The 21,993-nt window shown below is 43.6% G+C and overlaps 1 protein-coding gene across 3 annotated transcripts in view; it reads left to right on the top strand.

The window, feature by feature from the left end:
* The window catches only part of LOC114020815 (C2 calcium-dependent domain-containing protein 4C), a 33,373-nt gene that overhangs the window by 2,044 nt on the left and 9,336 nt on the right, over window positions 1-21,993 (top strand). Inside the window, exons 3-4 of one of the 3 annotated variants that reach the window (XR_006284549.1) lie at window positions 154-5,237; window positions 8,000-13,674. Coding sequence is in view for 2 of the 3 variants with exons in the window: in XM_037910917.2 (XP_037766845.2) it covers window positions 18,500-19,736 (1,237 nt within the window). In the remaining variant the exon portion in view is untranslated. Of the gene's footprint in view, window positions 1-153; window positions 5,238-7,999; window positions 13,675-18,422; window positions 19,737-21,993 lie in introns of those variants that run through there. The other 2 variants (XM_037910917.2, XM_043524469.1) reach the window with 2 other exon arrangements.

Raw genomic sequence — 21,993 nt, 5'->3', positions numbered from 1 at the left:
AGATGCTTTCCCAATCTGAGTTGTTCAAACCCTGTTTCGCTCCCACCTCCCACTCTTTTTATCCAGGCAGTTCCATTTTTTGTGCCCCTCTCTCCTTGTCCCATCTACCCCACCTTGAACCCAATACTAACTCTTGTCCCCTCTCTCCTTCAGCTGAGGTAGCTTCCTCCTCCACACCGTCTGAATGTCCATAAGGGGAAGAGGAACTGAGAGCATTGGAGAAACAGTCCAGCAGTTGTCAGATCCTGTATCCATCTTATTGCAGCCAGAAGCAGCAATTTCAAATAAAGTCCTCGTCACTGGCTGCAACCCTGGTTTGGAGTGTGCTCAGTGCAGACAAACTGTTCTGAGAATTTTAGCAGTCAAACTTCAATAACTCACTACTGAGCCTGTTCAAACAGACGTTGAGAAGGTTTATAACTTGTCCAGATCTTCACAGGGAGTGCCAAAGACACATCCCTGAAACCAGGGCAAGCCCCCATCTGTTCCAAATCTTGGAGAAGCTGGAGCTTCCAAAAATAAATAAATAAAGCAAAAACTTGCAACCTATTCATTAAGAAGTGTATAACAACTTGTTTTTCCCTAATTTCATTCCTGGAAACTGCTGATCTGTTTTGGTTTGTTTATTTTTGCTGAAACTCAGAAACATTTCAGCCTAAAGCAGACACACCATATGGGTACTTTGAGCCTGAACAGTTTAAATCTGGCAAAATTATAAGCAATTTGAAAACTGTCTTAGTGTTGGACAACCTTAACAAGCTTCAGTACCTGCTCCACCTATAGAATATACATAAGAGTAATATGAAAGCATAAATGGAAGAGCAGTTACTATCTACATGTATTAAGTGGCCCCTTCAGTCTCAGAAGTGGGTATGCCAGCAGGAGAAAGAAAAAACAATGGTCCTTTCAAGGAGTACATGCCCCTTGCTGTGTACGTGGAGTACATGCCCCTTCAGTGCCCTCATTGTCTTCAAAAGAGGGCTCTGGGTTGATTTGCTACACTCTTGTGTTTCACCAAAGCATATTGGCTCCACAGCACTTAATAGAAGGGTTTATAATCCCACCCCTTGTCCTGGAGCACAGTTCTTCTTCGCGTGTTTGCTCATATCGATTGCAGTTAGTTGTGTATGTGCGCACCGCATGCACAGTTGCCGGAAGGGTTTTCCCCTAGCAGCACCTGTCAAGTCGGCTGTGGAGCCCCCTGGAGTCGCACCTTCATAGTGCCGCATATAGGGCCCTGCCAACCCGCCACCTCTCCACTTCTTACCGCCAGTGGCAGTCATGTCTCGTCTTCACAAGCGATCCTCTAGCATAGTCTCTCTGTCAATAGGTAAAAGGCAGTTTTTTAAAAAGTTGTTTTATAGTTAGTTTAGGTATCTGAACTCGGGGGTGTTCTCCTCCACTCCCTCCCCACTTCCACTTCCCTATTCTGGGCCTGGGGCATGCCTTGGACCCAGGCTTTAAACCATGTGGGGTTTGCCAAAAGCCTATGCCCAAGGGCAACCCACACACAGCTTGTCTAAAGTGCCTGGGAGAGTCCCATCAAATGGACAGGTGTAAGATCTGTAGGAGTTTTCGACCCCGCATGAGAAAAGAGAGGGACCACAGGTTGAAGCTGCAGCTAATGGAAGCAGCTCTGTGCCTTCAGTCTGAGTCGAGCCCCACGGATATGATACTGGGCTCCTTGGCATTGGTGCGCAGCGCACTGACTTCAATCCAGGAGGTGCTGAGGAAGGACTCAGGTCAGACACCCTCAGCACGAGCACTCCCCGGCGCCGATGACCATGGCAAGGGAGCAATCACAGCACTGATCACAGTCTCCTGTGCCAAGGAAGAAGTACAGGAAAACGGACACGGGGTGCTCTCCGTCCCAAACAGTGGAATGGGAGCCGCCCAAGGGAGGGCAAGCTGTGCAGGACCACACCTACCCTCCTGCTCAACAGCCGGCACTGTCAACTCTGGTCCCGCGGCAGGGGACATTGAGTTGCCACTGGAGGAGACCCAAGTGGAGGATTTAGACCTTCCCTCCACACCGGAGACTTACAAGGCAGCCTGGGATCACTCTTATAACTCTGAAGGTCCACACTCTCCTGATCAGAGTGAGAGTGCACCGGCACCGAGGCACCACAGTGGCCACCGGTGCAGTCCAAGGGCAAGCCGGCTATGACTCGGCGCCGATCTCCATCTCCCCGGCACCAATCCCTGGCACCGACGGGCACAGCACTGCCATGGTCTCCACGCTCGTACTCCTCGGAGTCCAAATCGGAGATGGACTCCTGTGTGTCCCAGAGGAGCTGGCACCATAGCCACCAACGCTCACAGACTGTGATGGTCTGTGATGCAGACCTTCCCCCAGTGCCATGGCCGGCACAATGGCACGTATAACCAATATAACTTGAAATCATGTGATGCAATGCTCAAATTTTCTGACCTGGTCCCACCGGACTCTAAGTCCGAATTCGCGGCTCTGGTGGATGAGGGCAAGATGGTCACCAGGACGTCACTGCAAGCCCCGTTAGACTCAGCAGACTCTGCAATGCAAGCCGTGTCCTCGGGCATCGCAATGCGCCATTGCTCCTGGCTGCAGACTTTGGGCCTCCCCAGGAAGGTCCAACAGACAATCCAGGATCTCCTGTTCAAGGGCTCTACACTATTCTCAGAGAAAACGGACTCAAGACTCTACAGTTTGAAAGACTCCTGAGCCATTCTGAGATTGCTGGGACTGCACACTCCTGCCACCCAGCATAGACAATTTAGGCCTCAGCCCACATCATGACAATACCAGGAGCAGTCTTGACAGGACCATAATTGCAGGCGACCCAGAAATCAAAACAGTCATCACCAACCCCCAACCCCCGAGCAACTGGGGATCTGGGTCGTCCAGACAACCACCAGGCCCTAAGAAGACCTTTTGAGGATGCACCTGAGGGCGTTATACCAGCCTGCCAACCAGATCCTTCTTTCCCTTTTTTGGAACATCTATCCCATTTCTACAGGCGTGGTCCCAAATCACCTCAGACCGTTGGGTCCTATGGTAGAAATGGGATATTCTCTCCAATTCTCTTCACCCCCCTGCCACCCGTCTTCCCCGTCCCTCTTCAGGGACCCTTCTCATGAGCAACTCCTTATGCAGGAGGTACAAACCCTCCTATCGGCAGTAGCTGTGGAGGAGGTTCCGCTGGAGCTCAGGGAAGGGGGGTTTTACTCCCGGCATTTCCTAATACCAAAAACAAAGTGGCACCTCAGACCCATCTTGGACCTGTGCAATATCAACAGGTTCATGAAAAAACTAAAGTTTTGTATCGTCTCTTTGGCCACTATTATCCCTTCCCTGGATCCAGGAGATTGGTATGCCGCCCTTGACTTGAAGGATGCATATTTCCACATTTCCCTAACCCCGCCCCACAGGCACTTCCTAAGGTTTGTAGTCGGGGGCACTCACTACCAATTCACAGTGCTACCGTTCAGCCTATCATCAGCACCTCAGGTGTTCACCAATGTATGTCGCTCATGGCCGCCTTTCTGCGAAAAAGGCAGATTCAGGTATTCCCATACCTCGATGACTGGCTAATCAAGGGCTGGTCCAGGACACAAGTAGATCAACAGGTCACCCTGTTAAGATCCACCTTCAACGCATTGGGCCTCCTCCTAAACACTCAAAAGTCAATGCTCACCCCTACTCAAAGAATAGAGTTTATAGGGGCGGTGCTAGACTCGAGACAGGCCAGAGCGTTCCTGCCTCAGTCCTGTTTCCAGGCCATTCACAATGTCGTACAGAACCTCAGACAATTACCTATAACCACAGTAAGAAGTTGCTTGAAACTCCTAGGACACATGGCATCTTGCACATATGTCGTGCAACACATGAGGCTCAGACTCAGACCTCTCCAGGTGTATCGACCAAGCAGGCACAGCCTAGACAAGGTACTTACCCTTCCACCACGGGTTCTCGAGTCTCCTCAGTGATGGCTCGACCCGCACTTGGTGTGTGCAGGGATCACCTTTTCCAAACCCCACCCCTTGCTATGTCTGACCAGTGATGCCTCTATCATGGCGTGGGGAGCGGACCTCGGAGAGCACAGAACTCGGGGCCTCTGGTTTCTGGAGCAACTGCTGCTTCACATCAATGTTGGGGAGCTCAGGGCATTCCGTCTGGCATTTGAGACCTTTTAGCCTCTCCTGGAGGACAAATGCATATCAGTCCTGACAGAAAAATACAACAGTGATGTTTTTTATCGACAGACAGGGAGGAGCGTGCTCCTCTCCCCTATGTCAGGAAGTCCTCAAGCTCTGGGAGTTCTGTATAGCACACTCGATACTCATGGAAGCATCCTATCTCCCCAGGTCTCAGAACGAGCTAGCAGACCACCTCAGCAGGTCTTTTCAAAATCAGGAGTGGTCTATTCACCTGGACGTAATAAGCAATATCTTCCAATGCTGGGGAGTTCCCCAGAACGATCTGTTTGCCACAGGGGGCAACAGGAAGTGCCTGCAATTCTGCTTCTTCCTGAACCACAGCCCGGGCTCATTGGCAGACGTGTTTCTTCTTCCATGGAAGGACTACCTCTTCTACACATTCCCTCTGATTCTGCTAGTTCACAAGGTCCTTCTCAAGATCCGGAGCGACGGAATCTCGGTGATCCTGGTGGCACCAGCCTGGCCATGTCAGCATTGGTACACCATGCTACTGCAGCTTTCAGTGGATACTCCAATTACTCTGCTGTTAGTTCCAGACCTCATCACTCCACATCACAGTTGTCTCCAGCATCCCAATCTCAAAACTCACCACCTGACGGCTTGGAAGTTGCATGGTTAAACCTGCTAGAGCTCACATGCTCAGACCCCATTAGGGAGGTCCTTTTGGGTAGCAGAAAACCATTCACCAGAGCTACTTACCTGGCCAAATGGAAAAGATTAGCAATTTGGTGCTTGCAGAGCCATATCCCTCCAACGTAATCGTTGGTTCCCTTTATCTTGGACTTTATCCCTTTATCTTCAACTGCTAAAGTTGAAACAGCAGGGCTTGTCTCACTCCTCGATGAAGGTTCACCTGGCCGCCATCTCAGGTTTTCACCCAGGAGAACATGGCCTCTCTATCTTCACTAATCATGTGGTGCGACGATTCCTCAAAGGGTTGGACAGGCTGTATCCTCAAATCCAACAGCCCACCCCAGCTTCGGACCTTAACCTGGTACTCTTGAGGCTGATGGGGCCCCTGTTCAAGCCCCCCCAAAAAAGTAAGGTTTTATTTATTATATCACTTTTGTTACCTCCCAAGTTTCCCAAAATTTTATCAATGCTTCTGAAGTTTCACATTTTCTTATAGATTTTTTTTGAGGGGGGCAGTAGTGATGCTGTCAAAAAGAGTAAAGAAATTTTATCAAGCTACATTGGGAAACAATATGCTACACACCCTCACAGTAATAGTAAGATTTTTCTTCATAGCCTGTGTGTTAGGGTACATTAGACTCAGCTTTGCACAGCCCACTGGTAGGTATCAGATTCAGTAATACTGGTTATTTTTCCTCTGGGTATTATCCTCCATTCTCCTCTCCCTCTACTACACTTCTGTCAATTTATTTGATTTTTTTTTTTTTTTGAAACATGCAGAGTTATTGAGTGTGGGGGAATGGTCAGGTTGTGTAAGACTCATAGCAACATGAGTCTGGGAAAGTATGAATGTAAATGCAATGCTTATCTGCTACGCCCACATACACTTGATATAATGGCTTATACTTTCAGCAGTACTCCTAACTGCAAAGCTTCCTTTCATATACCCATGATTAGCTATGTGGTACAAATCTTGCCTTAGTTCCTTGAGTCCTTATTTGGACACAAGCACAGAACCACTGTCATATTTAAAAAGATTATTCAGATAGTGACTTCATATGCTGAAGGCATTATTTTATGCGATCTGAGAACAGTACAAAATATTTTCCCATTGTGTCCTAAATAAACTTTTCATCAAAGGCCGCAACAGAAAGTAGAAAGTATTACTCCTTAAAAAAGCATGATGCTTGTGCTTAATTAAGTAGATTATTGAATCAATCTTTTAAAAATTCAGATTAGTTAAGTTAATTGATGTTAAGAAAGAGATAAAAGGGCAGTGAGTGAGCTATATATGATCAAGAAACAAACATTATTTGAAAGATTTACAACAAAATTGTTTCTACGATACATTTAATATGTTACTGAATCATAATTAAGGCCATTCTTAATTCACAATATTGCGGAAATTGTGGCTTCCACCGCAATTTTGACAGTCGTAGCCCCGGCCGCCGCTCTCAGCCCTGGGTGGCCACTCTCAGCCCCAGCTGGCCAACAGTCGGAGTCCCCACTCTCAGCCCCAGGCTGCCAACAGCAGAAAAATCACAGAAAAGTAATTAACCTGATTACCTCAAATAACAAGATCCATTATTACTTTTCCACAATTTTCCATGGCTTGTCCACAACTCAGTCGCAATTTTTTGACAATCATCCCGTGATTTAAATAAGGCCTTAATCATAATCATATGTTTTTTATATATCTAGAAGCTATGATGCAGCTCTCATAGGCACAATATCAGAGTTGTGCAAAGGGCAGATGTTAAACTGGTAGCAGTTTCCAGAGTTACTGTTCCAGTGTTCCAAAGGCATAGAATGGTTAGATTAATATGAAGGGATGCATTGGAAAGCAAGTCCTCATGTCTCATTTCACTTGAAGTTGCTACATCCTTCCTTAAGTGCAAAAAGGGTATGGTCCTGTTCATCCACACTGCTTTTGAGATAGCTAGCTCCACCAGGAGGCTGTGACTATCAGAAATGTTTCAACTTGGGAAACAAGCACCAGGACTTTAGCTGTCACATGTAATTTATCACACTGGATAAAGGGGAAAGTACCATACCTCTTTCTCTCAACCTCATATGTCCTGCACAGGACAAGTCAACATCTGGTTAATTTACAAATACTTAAGCAGTCAACAAGTCAACTGTGGTTAATTTACAAATACTTAAGCAGATGACAGCCATCTTTCATCTTGATCTATATATGTTCCTTTTACAGCCACTAGACAGAGCATATATTGACTCCTGCTGTGTGACAGGAATAAATGAAGTCTATTTTCTAAACCACTTCTTTTGCACAAGACCTTTTCTTATATGTTTGTGTAGCTTCTAAAAGTGTACCAGGTCAAAATATATGAATAGCCCCTGGTGGCATGTGACCTGTTAGAGATGAGTAAGAGGTGACCATCTCAATTCCAGATTTTTCTGCAAGTCAGTAGTATTGTCGGGAAACTAGAGGGTAAAGTACTGCTACATGTGACATATCCACAGGTACTGAGATCAGTAGTCTACTCCAGCGTGATCATTGGGACTAAAACCAGTTATGCCAAGTCATTCCAGAATTTTAAGAGTACTGTGATCCATGGAGGAACAGCACTTGGAAAGCCACACATTCTCTTTACAAGAAGCTCGCTCTCAGAAAAGACAAATGAGTATTAGCAATATGTTGTGCTGCAGCACAAAGGTGAATACCAGGGGCCAAGATCTGGCCCTGGAGCCTTAATTATAACATCATCTGATACTATTGTGATGAGGAATTTACACCACAGGTTTGTCAGTAGATTGTTGGCATAAAAATGTCCAAACTATTTATTAGGGTCTGAGGAATGCTTCAAAGGAGGGTTGTTTGGTTGCTTGGTTTGTTTTGTTTTAGTTAGTTGGTTAACAGCTTTATTTAAAATCTCAAAAGACAACTAAGGTTAAGATGAGGGGGGAAACCCATACATTTCAGGTGTGCCATGCCACAAAATTGCTGTACGACTCCACAGTACAGCACCCCTGGAAGATAATGCTGTTGTTAGCTGGTGAACAATGCCTGTGCTGTTGTTGATTTTTACTGATTGAAATAGTCTTCTGCCCCAATAACTGGGAACAATATGGTAGGGAGAGATGGGGCATTAAGGAAGGACGTTGAAGTCACAATGAGATGTAATCTTATTTCCTTCTTTACTCCTAGAATCTTGGACAAGACTGACTTGGAAGGTTGAGTCACTGTTCTAGAAACTGGCCAAAGAAAAACAAATGACCGTGTCAGAGCTGCAGAGCCACTTGGCATTGCTGCAGCAGAGAGAGATATGAAGCTTAAATTAGATGGCACAGAAAACAGATCAGGGAAAAAGAATGTTAGTGTGACGGGTTTGGTCACAGAGTCCCCCTTGGAACTGTCACCTGACATGCTGGAATTACCTTTGAGCCCGTTTTCCCTGCCAGCTTGGGACTCCAGAACCCTGCCTTGTTGAGCCAAACACACTAGCCTTCTGCAACACAGACCCATGTCTGGTCCACGCCCCCAAAGCTGCAGACTTTAACCAAAAACTGCTCAGCACGCAGACAACCAGTTCCCAATGGGATCCAAACCCAAATAAATCCGTTTTACTCTGTATAAAGCTTATACAGGGTAAACTCATAAATTGTCTGCCCTCTATAACACTGATAGAGAGATATGCACAGCTGTTTGCTCCCCCGGGTATTAATCACTTACTCCGGGTTCATTAATAAACAAAAGTGATTTTATTAAGAATAAAAAGTAGGATTTAAGTGGTTTCAAGTAGTAACAGACAGAACAAAGTAAGTCATCAAGCAAAATAAAGCAAAAACACACAAGTCTAAGCCTAATACATTGAGAAACTGATTACAGGTTGTGACAAAGTTCCTGCTCTACCTTGGTGGGTCTTGTGCTTATTGGCGGATTTGCTCACCTTGGAGCTTCACGGCAGCCCTCAGCTTGGCCGCTTTTCTGAATTCACAGTCCAGGTCGACTCCTCCTGTGTCTGACCAGGAGTTGGGAGGATTTGGGGGGAACCCGGGCCCGCCCTCTACTCCGGGTTCCAGCCAAAGGCCCTGTGGAATGCAGCTGTCTAGAGTGCCTCCTGGAACAGCTGTGCAACAGCTACAACTCCCTCGGCTACTTCCCGATAGCCTCCTCCCAACACCTTCTTTATTCTCACCATAGAACCTTCCTCCTGGTGTCCGACAATGCTTGTACACCTCGGTCCTCCAACAGTCCGCGTTCTCACTCTCAGCTCCTAGTGCCTCTTGCTTCCAGCTCCTCATACGCACACCACAAACTGAAGTGAGCTCCTTTTTAAAACCCAGGTGCCCTGATTAGCCTGCCTTAATTGATTCTAGCAGCTTCTTGATTGGCTGCAGGTTTTCTAATCAGCCTGTCTTAATTGTCTCCAGAAGGTTCCTGATTGTTCTGGAACCTTCTCTATTACCTTACCCAGGGAAAAGGGACCTACTGAACCTGGGGCTAATATATCTGCCTTCTATTACTCTCTTGTAGCCATCTGGCCCGACCCTGTCACAAGGTGAAATCTCACTCTCCAAGATGTTCCAATAAGCTTCTTTCACAGACTCGACTCCTTCCTAGTCTGGGCCCAATCCTTTCCCCTGGTACAGTCCTTGTTAGTTTCAGCAGACATCTTAGGTGGAAACTAGGGGTTTTCTCATGACTGGCAGCAACCTTTGTTCTGTTTGGCACAAGGTGGGAATCTTTTGTCTCTCTGGGTCCCCATCCTTCCTTCTAAAAGGAAAAGCATCAGATTTAAGATGGATTCCAGTATCAGGTAACATGTTCACATGTCCTGTGAGACCCCAGCCTCCATTCTTCCAGGGCTGGCCCACATGCACCCAGAAAGGTTTGCAAGTAAACAGACCATTTACAACCAATTGTCCTAGTCAGTGGGAGCCGTCAAGCTTCCAAACCACCATTAATGGCCCACACTTTGCATACTTACAGTAGGACCTCAGAGTTATACTTCATATTCCTAGTTTCAGATACAAGAATGATACATTCATACAAATAGGATGAACACACTCAGTAGATTATAAGCTTTGTAATGATACCTTACAAGAGACTTTTTGCATAAAGCATATTCCAGTTACAGTATATTCACACTCATAAGCATATTTCCATAAAACATTATGGAGTGCATCGCCCATTAGAATTGAAAGGTTGCCTGAAAAAGCTGAAGGAGACAATCCAGTATTGTATCTCAGAACTTTAATTGCAGAGTTCTTAAATCTCAGTTTTTTGGAAGAAGTGAAAGTGAACAGAACACATAGGGGTGTTATTCCCTCCACTGGGGCCTCATATCAGACCAAGAGATCTGATTGTGAAATTTCTTCATTAAGAGCAAAAAATATTGAAGTATGGGTAAAAAGCAGAGAGCATCCAGCACTTATACTGAAAAACCACAAACTGCATTTTTTTTCAGGCTTTCCTGGAAAGGGGCTGGGGAAAATTACAGCAGTACTCAGGAGGGCAGAAATCCACTACAAATGGGAATTCCCTTTTAAACTCTCATTCAGCTTCCAAAATTGGTATCATATAGTAAGACTTTAAACAAGGAAAAATATATTCTAGTCGCTTGGGATAGAAATCCAAATCTCAGACATACAGATGGATACTCCAGAGGTAGAACCTAATTATAAGCTGCTGAAAAAATATCTTGGCAGATGAGGAAATCCAAGAAGAGGAGGGTGGGGGAGGGGCGGGGAAACAAACTCTGAAGAATGTACTGGCAGTGGCAGAAGTGAAGCTGAGCAAGAGGGATTCCTAATATCTGAGGAGTAACCTAACAATTAACTAGAAGGGACTTACTCAGAATCATCAGGAACCAATAGTTGAACATTAACTATGTAAATGTTGTAAAGGATTGGAGCCTATCTTATAGCACCCTCCTCCTACCAGACCAGGTTTTGCTCTTGCTGAGGCAGCTCATTTCCTGGGGTAGTTCTGTCTCAGCTCTCTCACAGAATCCAGGAAAGCAGTTTCCAGCAGAGTTAGTTGTTTTTTTATATGAAGTCTTCTTAACAAATCAAAACTTCACAGACTCTTCCCTCAAAAGTCTATGCAGGCCAAGTAATCTCTTCTCCTAGTCTGTCCCTCACACCAGTAACTTCAGCAACCCAAAAATTCCTGGCTCTTGCCTCTGAGCCTCAGTAATAAAGGACTTCACATGATCATGGAGCGTCTGACCATTTCAACATCTTCATTTCTGTGGTGGAGAGCGTACTGATTTCTTTTCTAGCAGCTGGCCGGATTACCATTCTGTACATTAAAATGGATTGAATTACAGTTTTATATATGCTACCTTTTAACTGTATTGGCATCTTTTTGTCACAAAGAACTGGGGTTAGCTCCCAACATTTGCACCAAGCAGCTTTTGTATGATGCCATCATCAGCCACCATTGATCCTAGGTATCTAAATTCTTTCACTCTTCTAAGCTCTCTGCCTTTTTTATCCTTTGTGATGAGTCTTCCTCCCACAAGTACCATAGCTTTGGTCTTAATAATGTTCCTTCTAAGTCCCGCCTGCTCAAAACTATGTTGCCACGGTTCAAAGTTGACTTGCTGCTCTCAGTCTTCCACACAGACCATTAAATCATCAGCAAACAGTGTGTTCCAAGTCAGCCCTCCCTTATCACATCCATGACAACCACAAACAAAAAGGGACCCCGATGCAGGCCAACAATTGCTGGAAATTCTCTACTGTAGCCGTATTAGTTTTGACTGTGGTAGTCGTTACATCATGCCAGACCTCCAGGAATAGCTGCCAAATAGTGCCAATTTTGAAGTGATTTGTCAGCTGGAAAGGGATTCAAATCATGAGCCAAGTGACTTGGAAGTTCCAAATCCATATATAGATGTCCTTCTGCTAGTAGAAAGTCACTAAGGAACATACTCAATAGTTGCATGCTCATCAAAGTAATTGACAGTGAAAGCTGAATGCCTATGCAAAATGAAATGCTGATTTAAGTCCAGTACCTGCCCCTCTGTAGTGGTGATCCGGATCAGCCAGAACTTCTGTTAATAAGGGGGTACTTCAGGTCCAAACGGGGAAAAGACATTAATAAAACCCTTATTAACTATTTCATGCTGTAACAGTCTTGGGTTTTGTATCAAGTTGTTGCTGGCTTACTCCCATTGCAACCATCGTAAAAAATATTTTTAACCTTTTATTTAACTAAGAAGGAAAATAGCACATCTGAAACAAAGAATTGAATACGTAACATTTTCCCTTAATTCCCTTCCCTTTAACTATATAAGAATCTTTGATGGTACTGAATGTTCTTTTGGCAAAAACAGAAGAAATTCAAGACCATCTTAACTAATTTTCTCTTTGTTGATGAAGAGAAGCTCAATCCTATTCCCTTTAAGGCAAAACAAGACATACACAGATGGAACAACAGAAAATACAGCTTCTGTCTTACGTTTTTTACTCACAGACTTGCTACGGAGAAACACAGGCAGCACGCATCATTTTATCAGACACTCTGAAAACTGGGAAACCTACCAGCATAGGGCTGCTGAAGACACTGCTTTTAGCTTCCTCTCTGCTCACAGGCTTACGGCAGTGTTGCAGAGGGGAAAATGTCTTGGCTGGTTATGCCAGATTCTTATTCGACAAAAGACAGCAAAAGGACATTAAGAAAGAGGAGAAATAAGGTGAGAGAAGAAAATAAGGGAGAGAATGATAGGAGTAACCAAAGGCTCTCAACCCAACAGTTGTTCAGATTATAGCCAAGGTGTGAGAATCTGCAAGTCTGCAACTTGGATCTGCTGGCACCTGGGCAGCTGCTGTGTCCACGGCACCACCACTGGAGGGCCCATGGATGTCTTGACTGGCAGAGCCTGATTGGCCCAGGCACACTATTTAAGGCCTAAGGAAAACATCTGGAAACTATCTGTGCAACTAGGCAGATCCCTGGCTTGCTGCTGCAAACAGACCCTGCTGTGCATTCCTGATCCCTTGCCTCATTCCTGATCCCAGTTCCTGGTCCTCATCCCTGCTTCTGATGTTTCACCTTGCCTCTCTTCCACTAACTCTACTTCATCTTAGAGACTAACCAATTTATTTGAGCATAAGCTTTCGTGTAGCTCACGAAAGCTTATGCTCAAATAAATTGGTTAGTCTCTAAGGTGCCACAAGTACTCCTTTTCTTTTTGTGAATACAGACTAACACGGCTGTTACTCTGAAATCTACTTCATCTGACTCACTTGGCTCCAATCCATTGCAGTTCATCAACATCAACTCCATCATGATCCTACAGCATGACTCCAGGACAGATTGCTGCTTCTGTCTTTGACCCTCTTGACTGAACTCTGAGTATGTTCTCAGTCCCTTGCCCTCAGGCTCTGGCTTCGACCCCTGCCCCCCATAATTGGGGTCCTGACACTAAATAAGTGGGATGGTGACATCTTCTGGTTCCTTCTCAGTGGCCCTCATCTGGTTAGGGCAATTAAAGATCAGAAAAACAAAGGCCTAATGGTGTCACGGTAGATTGCAGGTTCCCAAGATAGACTGGGGGAGGCAGCCCTGATAGTAAACCTCATTACTTCCAGTTCATCCATGTCACTGATCCCTTCTTTCGGCATCCCACAAGATAATATCCAAAAGGAGGAAGCAAACTCATCCCATTAAAATTAACCAATCAAACCATATTTCAATTATTTCAACTATAAACATCTCCTATTTCTAGAATCTTTCATCTCACTGTTATGCAAACCTACGATTTATTATAAGCCTTGAAGATCTGTATCACAGCTCTTTAACAAGTCATTTTGTACCAATATTTCTGTTTTCAATGCTGCATATTTTATAAACAATTTAATACTGTGAAATGAGTTGTACATTTTTTTTTACCTTAGACAGTAATACAGGCCTTTGCACAGTAGTGCTTGCCCATGACTGATGCACCCACATATTGACTTATTGGGGCAGGAAAGGGACAAATGGAATACTGAAATGCTTGTTTCCAACATAGGTCGGCCTCTGTACACAGAGACAACTCATTCTTGCCTTTAAATCTGTGCTTTTACTTCCCAGGATTTTGGCAATAATTCTGGGCATGATATGATTTCCAAGATTTTGGAGAGGGCTCTTCCGCTGCTCCATCTGTGATTGTCAAAAGAAAACAAGTAATCAGAAGAGACCATCTTGCCAGCTGTTCCGCAGCAGTGCAGTTAGAGTTAAGTAGGAATCTTACTACTCACTAGTGTTCTTAACTGGAGATGGGCTCAAAGCAGAACTCCAGGCCTTACCACCAACAGCTATTGGGCAATTCATACCTGGAGCTCAACTTTGTGACTGAAGCCCTTCTGCCTTAGAAATCAGGGGATATTCTGATGAGCTGATTTCCTATGAACACTCTCTTCTGTGAAGCATCAATGCATGCTGGATCCAGGCTGGCTACTGATCACAACGTGTTAATGTGGAATACTGGATTCATCCTTTGAGAGTCATCAGGGAACATTTGTACAGTTGCACTGCTGAGAATGTCACCCACACTGTGTTGATAACTAGGACAGAGTATTGAAAGTAAACAGAAAGAGAAAATAGGGAGGGACTTAAGAGAGCCTTTTAAGGGCATTCACATGGATAGAATAATTATAATTTTGTCCAGTGGAGAATGTGAAATGGGCAATTAGAGATCTAAGCAGCAAAACACTTGGAGCATGGAGGCTTAAATCCTTTGAGAAGGATTAACAGGAACATTATATCTTGTGGTTGATCTTGTTAAACGTGACTGCTAAACAGAGCAAATCCAGAAATGATGAAAGGCCTTTTGATTTAGCTACTTGAAAGATCATCAAATACTTTCAATTATGCCGCTTCAGTAGAACAGACAATTCTAAACCCTCTTTGAAAAGGGTGTTTCAAAAACATGATCCTGAAGATATGGCACAATCTGAACCATGGTGACATGCTCCAGGTGTTTGGGGTATGAATTAACATAATAGAGTCAACTGGAAATTAGTCAGTATATGAGAACAAAGTGATTTTGATAGTTCAGGGATAACCATAGCCTGTAAAAACAGATAGAAAATCCTCAGAAGCTGGTGAAGAATTAATAATGACTGTTATGAGTCCCGATATGAAGGAGCAAGTCACAGAGAAAGTCTAAGAAGATAGAATCAGAGACGACTGTGTTGAGCATTGTGTCCATAATAAATGCATCAGTCATCAGAGAATTAGAATGTGAGAATTAATTTTAAGCAGACAGTAAAATGTACAGTCATCAATATCTGTTAGCCCAAGTACAGATTCTACCTCTCATGACAAAATTTTCTCTTGAAATCACTTGGATGATGGACCAGTCATCTATGGACATGAACACCATTGTGACCAGTATCCCCTAGATCAGGCTTTCTAAGTGATTCAGAAATGAGAGGGACTGATGGGGCTGTGTTTTGCGGCCAAGCATTAATTGAATAAGGAGAGCTGCTGAATGGGCACATTCAGGGCAGGTTCAAGAGTCTGGGTTTCCTTTAGCTTCTGGCAATGCTTTCTTTCTGGAAGGATCACTGATTTGTCATTGGCTAAAATTTACTAAGAGACAGTTAAAGGCCTTTAAGTAAAAAAATAAAGATAAAAGCAGGATATGGCACAATTACAGCCTCCACGCTTGACTAGCAAAGTAAATGAATGATCAGCTGAACTTCAGGTTTTGTAAGTAGCCCAACAAAGGATGGCAAGATTCCATACGCCCCACGCATCACTCAACCTGAAGTGAAAAGGTGAGTGATTTCTGTCTCTCCACACAAGATCCTCCTTACTCAAGGCATTGATCAACTAGACAGTATCGCTATGGGGCAAGAAAGTGTTTCACCTAATAAAAAAAAGAACCACAACATTTTGGCAACTTTGCTCTAGCTTACTCTGAAACACACTCTTCTATGAAAGGTTCCTCTATTTTCCAAGGCTGACTGGAGTATGGGCAGTTGCCATATGGGGTACCATACTTGCTTATGGGTCATGCCAAATGCCGATTCCAGATGATCCAGCAGCTCCAGCTCCTTATCTATGTGCTTCATAGCACAGTGCCCCTTTCTGATAGAGAAAGGCAGATTATTCAGGAGTGGCTAAAAACTCCCCAGATAAATCCTAAAAGCTGGCGTTATTCCAGAGAGCTAAGGCACCCTAGTGTTTTCTGAGATTATATCTTGACAATGAATACCTGGCATGGCCATGGATACACATTACATAACTAAACAGGTATTAAGATTGATTCTCTTGTCACTTATGTTAATGTAAAACTGCAGTAACTCCATAACAATCAGTGACTACAGTATGTAAAATCAGTGAGAGAGAAGAATCATGCCCAGGTCAGGGAGTTTTACAGCAAGTATCCCAGCACTTCATGGTTCAGACCGTCTAGTGTTCATCAAGTTTGGGACTAAAGCAGACACTGATCATAGACTCATAGAAGATTAGGGTTGGAAGAGACCTCAGGAGGTCATCTAGTCCAACCCCCTGCTCAAAGCAGGACCAACCCCAACTGACTAGGAACCTTGGATCGGAAGAGACTAAGCCCACTGGGTAACTTTCACTGAACTCCCCCCATCCATGGCAAATCCTATTTTGTGGGTTTCTGAAGGGCTCCAGCAGCTCCTGAACTGTGCAGCATGTTCAGGGTTTCTGACAGCACTGACATTTCAATAGCCTTATGTACCACAAGCTAATGTCAGACACCTTCCTCACTGCATGGGGAATCCACATTCAGATTCTGACGCCTGTCACTTGTTGGTTGAGGCAGAAGAATAGCCAATGATATCACAAGTACTTTTGGGAAGTATACCATGGCCTAATTCCAGGGGATATCAGTTTTTCATAAGGCATAATATATTTTAGAGTGATTGCCTTGTTGACATTGGGGCAAGTTAGCTCTCTGGAATAATGCCTGCTTCTTAGGATTTATCTGGGGAGTTTTAAGCCACTCCTGAATAATCTGCCTTTCTCTATCAGGGGCACTGTGCTAAGAAGCACATAGATAAGGTGGTGGAGCTGTTGGACCATCTGGAATCGGCATTTGGCATGACCCATAAGCAAGTATGGTACCCCATATGGCAACTGCCCTAAACTCTGATCAGCCTTGGAAAATAGAGACACCATTCATAGAAGAGTGTGGTTCAGAGTGAACTGGAGCAAAGTTGCCAAAGTGTTCCACTGCAAATGTCCCTTGCACTGCAATCCCAACACTCCTTTTGGCAATTGCTGCCTGTGCCTATGCTGACCAGCAGTTACTTAGATAGAAAATATTAGAATGGTATTAAGTGGGTTTTTCTTTAAGTGGTTTTGAATTCAAGTTAGCAGCTGGATACTAAGTGGAAAGCCAACACAAATATAACCAGCCATCTCTCCTTCCACAATTTGGAAACTACTGGGCTAAATTCTGGACCTCTGGGGTGGCTATTCGTGTCATTTCTGTTTATATGTAGTTTTTTTGCACTGGCAACAGCAATGAAATTCTGTGCTGTATTGCAGTTTAGCCTTCCCCCTGATACTAGTTCCATCTGTACCAGTCATCTTGCCATTTCTCTCCTCTTACCTTCCCTAGGCACTTCGATAATCCAATTACCATTCTTTGCAGGAAGCATCATCATTACTACATCCACTCCTTTTTACCATATTTCCTTTTATATTTGCTCTAGACATAGTCATACTGTCTTTTTAAAAAATGCAAGCAAATAAAAACAAACCTAAACCAGTTACACAGGAGGGGGTGTGCACTGGCTCTGAATGAGGCTCTTACATTGTGTAGCTGCAGCAGTAGATGAACTGACCTGCATGTAAACTCCCTGGAAGCCTGTCTGAGGGTGGGGCTTGCAGGTTGTTGCTGTGGCATATAACACATCATCTCGAGAGCGGCAATTGAGGATGTGTGCTGCCCGAAAGAGAGCAGGTCTCCACTGGTGATGGTCTACTTTGCTGACCACTTCTGTCAGCCTTTATAAAGCAGAACCAGTTGTTTAGCTGAACTGCAGCAGAACTACAGTTTGAACATCTACTGCAGTGTCCCGTCTCAGTGGCATTAGCAGGGACTGTCTCACTGCATTTAAAGAATTAGAGGTAGGTACTCCTTAAATTGTACCACATGCATCCATTCTAACAGCACATCAGAAATGTCATTCGACTAGTAAGCTTTAAGATTCAAGTTACGTGTATTGGAAGTCAAGTAGGGTGTTTACTTCTTCTTATAAATTAAAAAGCCAAAAGCTTTTAAGTGATGGCATTTGTTAAACGCCATTTAGCAGCAGACAAGTGATTGCTGCCATTTTGGACAAAGAAAAGTCCTTCAACCAAGTTAGTGGTTCAGGAAAACTGACCTAAACTAGAGGCGCCTATCATGTCTCACCACTACAGAGGAAGGCTCCCTCATTAATTCTTTACATTTGTGATTTTGCTTGAATTCATTTAAAATCGCACTCAGGCTTTTCTTTTTTTTTAAAGTCTCCTTCCCTAACTGTGAAGTCTGTAGCTGGTTCCTCCTGATGCAGTGTTTAATTCTGCCTCCCTCCGGACCATTAGTGGCTGCTGGCTTTTATGAAAAGCAGCAAGTGATCCTCATCTTACTTTTCCTGTGTTGCAGGTTCCAGTGACTAGCCTTTCCCCTAGGACAGATCTCTCCTCCTGTACAATAGCTGTGTGTATCACAAACTGTTCCTGATGTGGTGCCTGGAGAAACTCAGCAAGGGTTCAGAGCCAATCATGTTGGGAAAAGAAGGAGTTTGCTACTGGAATAGAGCTCAGAGGGCAATGGCTGCTTCTCCCAACATCTTAACCCCAGACAGGATTCCAGAATTCTGCATCCCATCCAGATTGGTTAGTTCCCACTCTGCAAGGGATCCCAGCTCCCGCATCCAGTCCTATGCAGAGACCAACCTGTGCCCTCGTGAAACAGTTCATAACCCCAGCACACAGCTGCCACATATCCTCTCAACTGAAATTGCTAATAACTTCATTTCAATGGAAGAAAGCACCAACTCAGACCCACAGTCACAGGCAGCACTTTCCCTCATCCATTTCCCCAAGGTGCAGACGTCCTATGGATTTTGCACTTTGTTGGAGAGTCCCCATACCAGAAGAAAGGAGAGTATTTTCCACAGTGACCCATGCAGTTGTTCTATGTCCTGTCTACTGTTGCTGCCAAGTTCCAGAATCTACCTCAAGGGAGTAGGTTCCAGCATCATCAGCTCTACCGCCACCAGACTCTCTTCTAGGCATCCACACATGCCAAGACAAGACACTTGTGACTGTGATACTGCTTCTTCCACTGACTCTTCCCCTTTCACCTCCTCACTTCTCAAAAGATTCCTTCCCAGATCCTGCTTTTTATTTACAATCCAAAGCCCAGAGAGACTGCTCTGCAGGACTTTAAAGGCAGAAAGCAAATCCAGCATGCTAAGGGAAAACTTATCCACAGATGAAGACAGCTCCACAGACAGCAGCCCCAATCCCAATAGGCGGTCTTTGGTAAGTTTATGTGAGTGCTCAAGCACGCAAAGCTCTTCTGGGTCACAGTCAACCATCCTTCCCCAGGATTTTACTAATGGCAGAGAGAGACTTAGAAGTGTGTGTACAGTATTTCTTGATAGAAGAGGAATCTTGAGACTGTTCTCTGACTACTGTCCTGAAAGCAGAAGGCTGAGACTCCGTCTGATAAGTGCTGAAGGCTTATATGATGTATTTGTGGAACCTAAAAGGATTAACTGTTGCATCACCTTCTCTCTTGTGCCAGGGAAACTTCAGAAACAAAGAAGCACTGTTATAAAGAGAAGCAGAAATCCCATCTTTAATGAGGACTTCTTCTTTGATGGTATTTCTAAGAATGATCTTCACAGACGATCAATCAAGATAAAAGCTGTGAATAAAGCATCTACTATGAAGAGAGATTATATTTTAGGTAAAATTGAACTTTGCTTATTGAGTATGGTGCCTATCTGAGGGGCACAGGAAAGCAATTTAAGTCTAGTCTATTTTGAGCTAGGTAAATTTACTTTTGAATAAGATGTGTATTTTATGTGGCTATGTTACTTTCCCTTCTTATGTAATCTCTTTCTATTTTACAATTAATTGATGTTATTGTTAAATCATAATTGGCAAAGTTTTATTTTCAAGTACATCATGTGTAAGTGGCTGATATTAAGCAAGGTTTTGCCCCCCCACATATCAGTATTTAAATTCTACTATAGAGGGGACTTAAAATATCTCATTACTTTAATTTAAAGCAATTGCACGATCCTTTGAAATCCCCACAGCTGTGCATTAAGTTTACAGGCACTAACAGAAAACTGGAGTTTTTGTTATCATGTCAGACCACTGGCTTGTTACCCATGCTGCTGATATGGAAGTTAGTTGCATGTATTTGCCAACACAGATTTTCAACAGAGGAAAGAAACTTCCTATTTAAAAAGCAGTACATTCGTTCACAATTAGGTAAGAGGTATTAAGTGTTGGACATGACTTTAGATATAGTTTGGGAGTTTGCAGCAATAGACATTTACATGTGTGATTTTAGAGAAAATTTATCATATACATGTCAATGACAACTTAATCTATTTTCATTTGCCCAAGAGATTTCATATGTTTGAAAGATGCTAACTTGTCTCAGGAAAATTCTTTAAGTGCCAGGTTATAGAATGAGCATGTTGTTAATCTATAACATTACTTACAACAATGCTTCACTGCTGCCGCTTGAGTATATATACACATCAATTAATACTTGCAGTTACCACAATAGGGTCCTAGCTATTAATACTTTAAATGCATCAAGGAGAAATTTCATGTGATGTACTCATTTGATACTCATTTGGTCTAAAAGAGATGGCACTTTATTTAACTTAAGGGGAATATTTTACAGGTTTATTTTTTTGCTACCATTTAACCAAGAAAAACTATTTTAATACAGTATGTTCAGTGTGGTTGCATGTGCGCCTCATTTTCATGAAGAAATATTTAATTTTTCTTTACCTAGATTCATTTGTAACTGACGGTGAATTTTGACAGTGTAAGGACTGCATCACTGGCCAACAGTATAAGCAAAATGTTTACAGAAGGTCTTTGGTACGTTGATAATTGTAAATTAAGGCAGAGAACATTTGTGGCACAACTTAATTGCTGTTAACTAGGAAATTGCACCATTGGTGAACTGGTATATTGACAGTTTTTTAATAACTCCAAAAATCCCAGTTTCTTACTTTAAAGTTCATGATCACATGATCAAGTGTTTAATGCCACCCTGGTTGTACTTAGGATTTATTTGAATATGATACTACCAAGCCTTCAGGGCTTCCAGAAAAGGTAATTCCTTCTACCCTAATAGTTTGAGTATGGGCTATAGGGCTCTAGAATCATAGTTTTTGTCTATCAGAATGGGAATGTGGTCCATTAACTTCATTAGCATGCTTCCAGCAGCATTCTAAGCCTTTTGTTGGAGAAGGCACATAAAACCCTAATACCTGGAGACTTGTTCTCTGATGCATCTAGGGGAAAATGGCTTTCAGTGGCAACCTGGTGGTAGTGAGCTCCTGCCCTGAAGAATGATTCGATTACCCCACCTGATGTTTAAGCTTTGTAAATGCCTCCATCCTGGGTCACATGAGCCTGAGCCTGACCACCATGTGTGGCGGTGCACAAAAGTGTGTTAGCATCGGTGATCTTGACAGCCACAGCAGAAACCACAAAGGCTCTTGCCGTTGCATATATGAGAACCACCTCAGTAATTAACACCTGCTGGGTTCTCTCAAGATTGACACTAACCATACAGGGGTGAAAAAAGAATGCAACCACCTTTACACAGAGTCTGGCCAAGATACAAGATAGGTAAAAATGAGGGTAATTTACTTCAGAGATGTTGCCCTTGCTGTTAGATAGATAGTGAATAGGTTAGGGCTATAACACAATTAGCCATTCCAATAATTAAATAATTACAGTGAATCCTACTGGTCCATACCAGATTTAATCCAAGTATCTCTTCATTTTCCCATCAGAACCACACCCTTTGGTTACTAGTCCTTCCCCACACAAGGATCCTGAAGACTATAAGCGTTGTCTGTGGTGCATGTCTCCGATTTGACCTTCAGACTCTCCCCACAATTTGGCATCTCTCCTTTTGAACTAGCAACTGTTGTGGTGCCTAGGCTGAGCTTTCCATCAGCATC

This window comes from Chelonia mydas, chromosome 10 (genome assembly GCF_015237465.2).
Source record: "Chelonia mydas isolate rCheMyd1 chromosome 10, rCheMyd1.pri.v2, whole genome shotgun sequence".
Lineage (NCBI taxonomy): Eukaryota > Metazoa > Chordata > Testudines > Cheloniidae > Chelonia > Chelonia mydas.
Note: the sequence above shows the minus strand (reverse complement) of the source record. Positions and strands in the feature narration are given on the sequence as shown.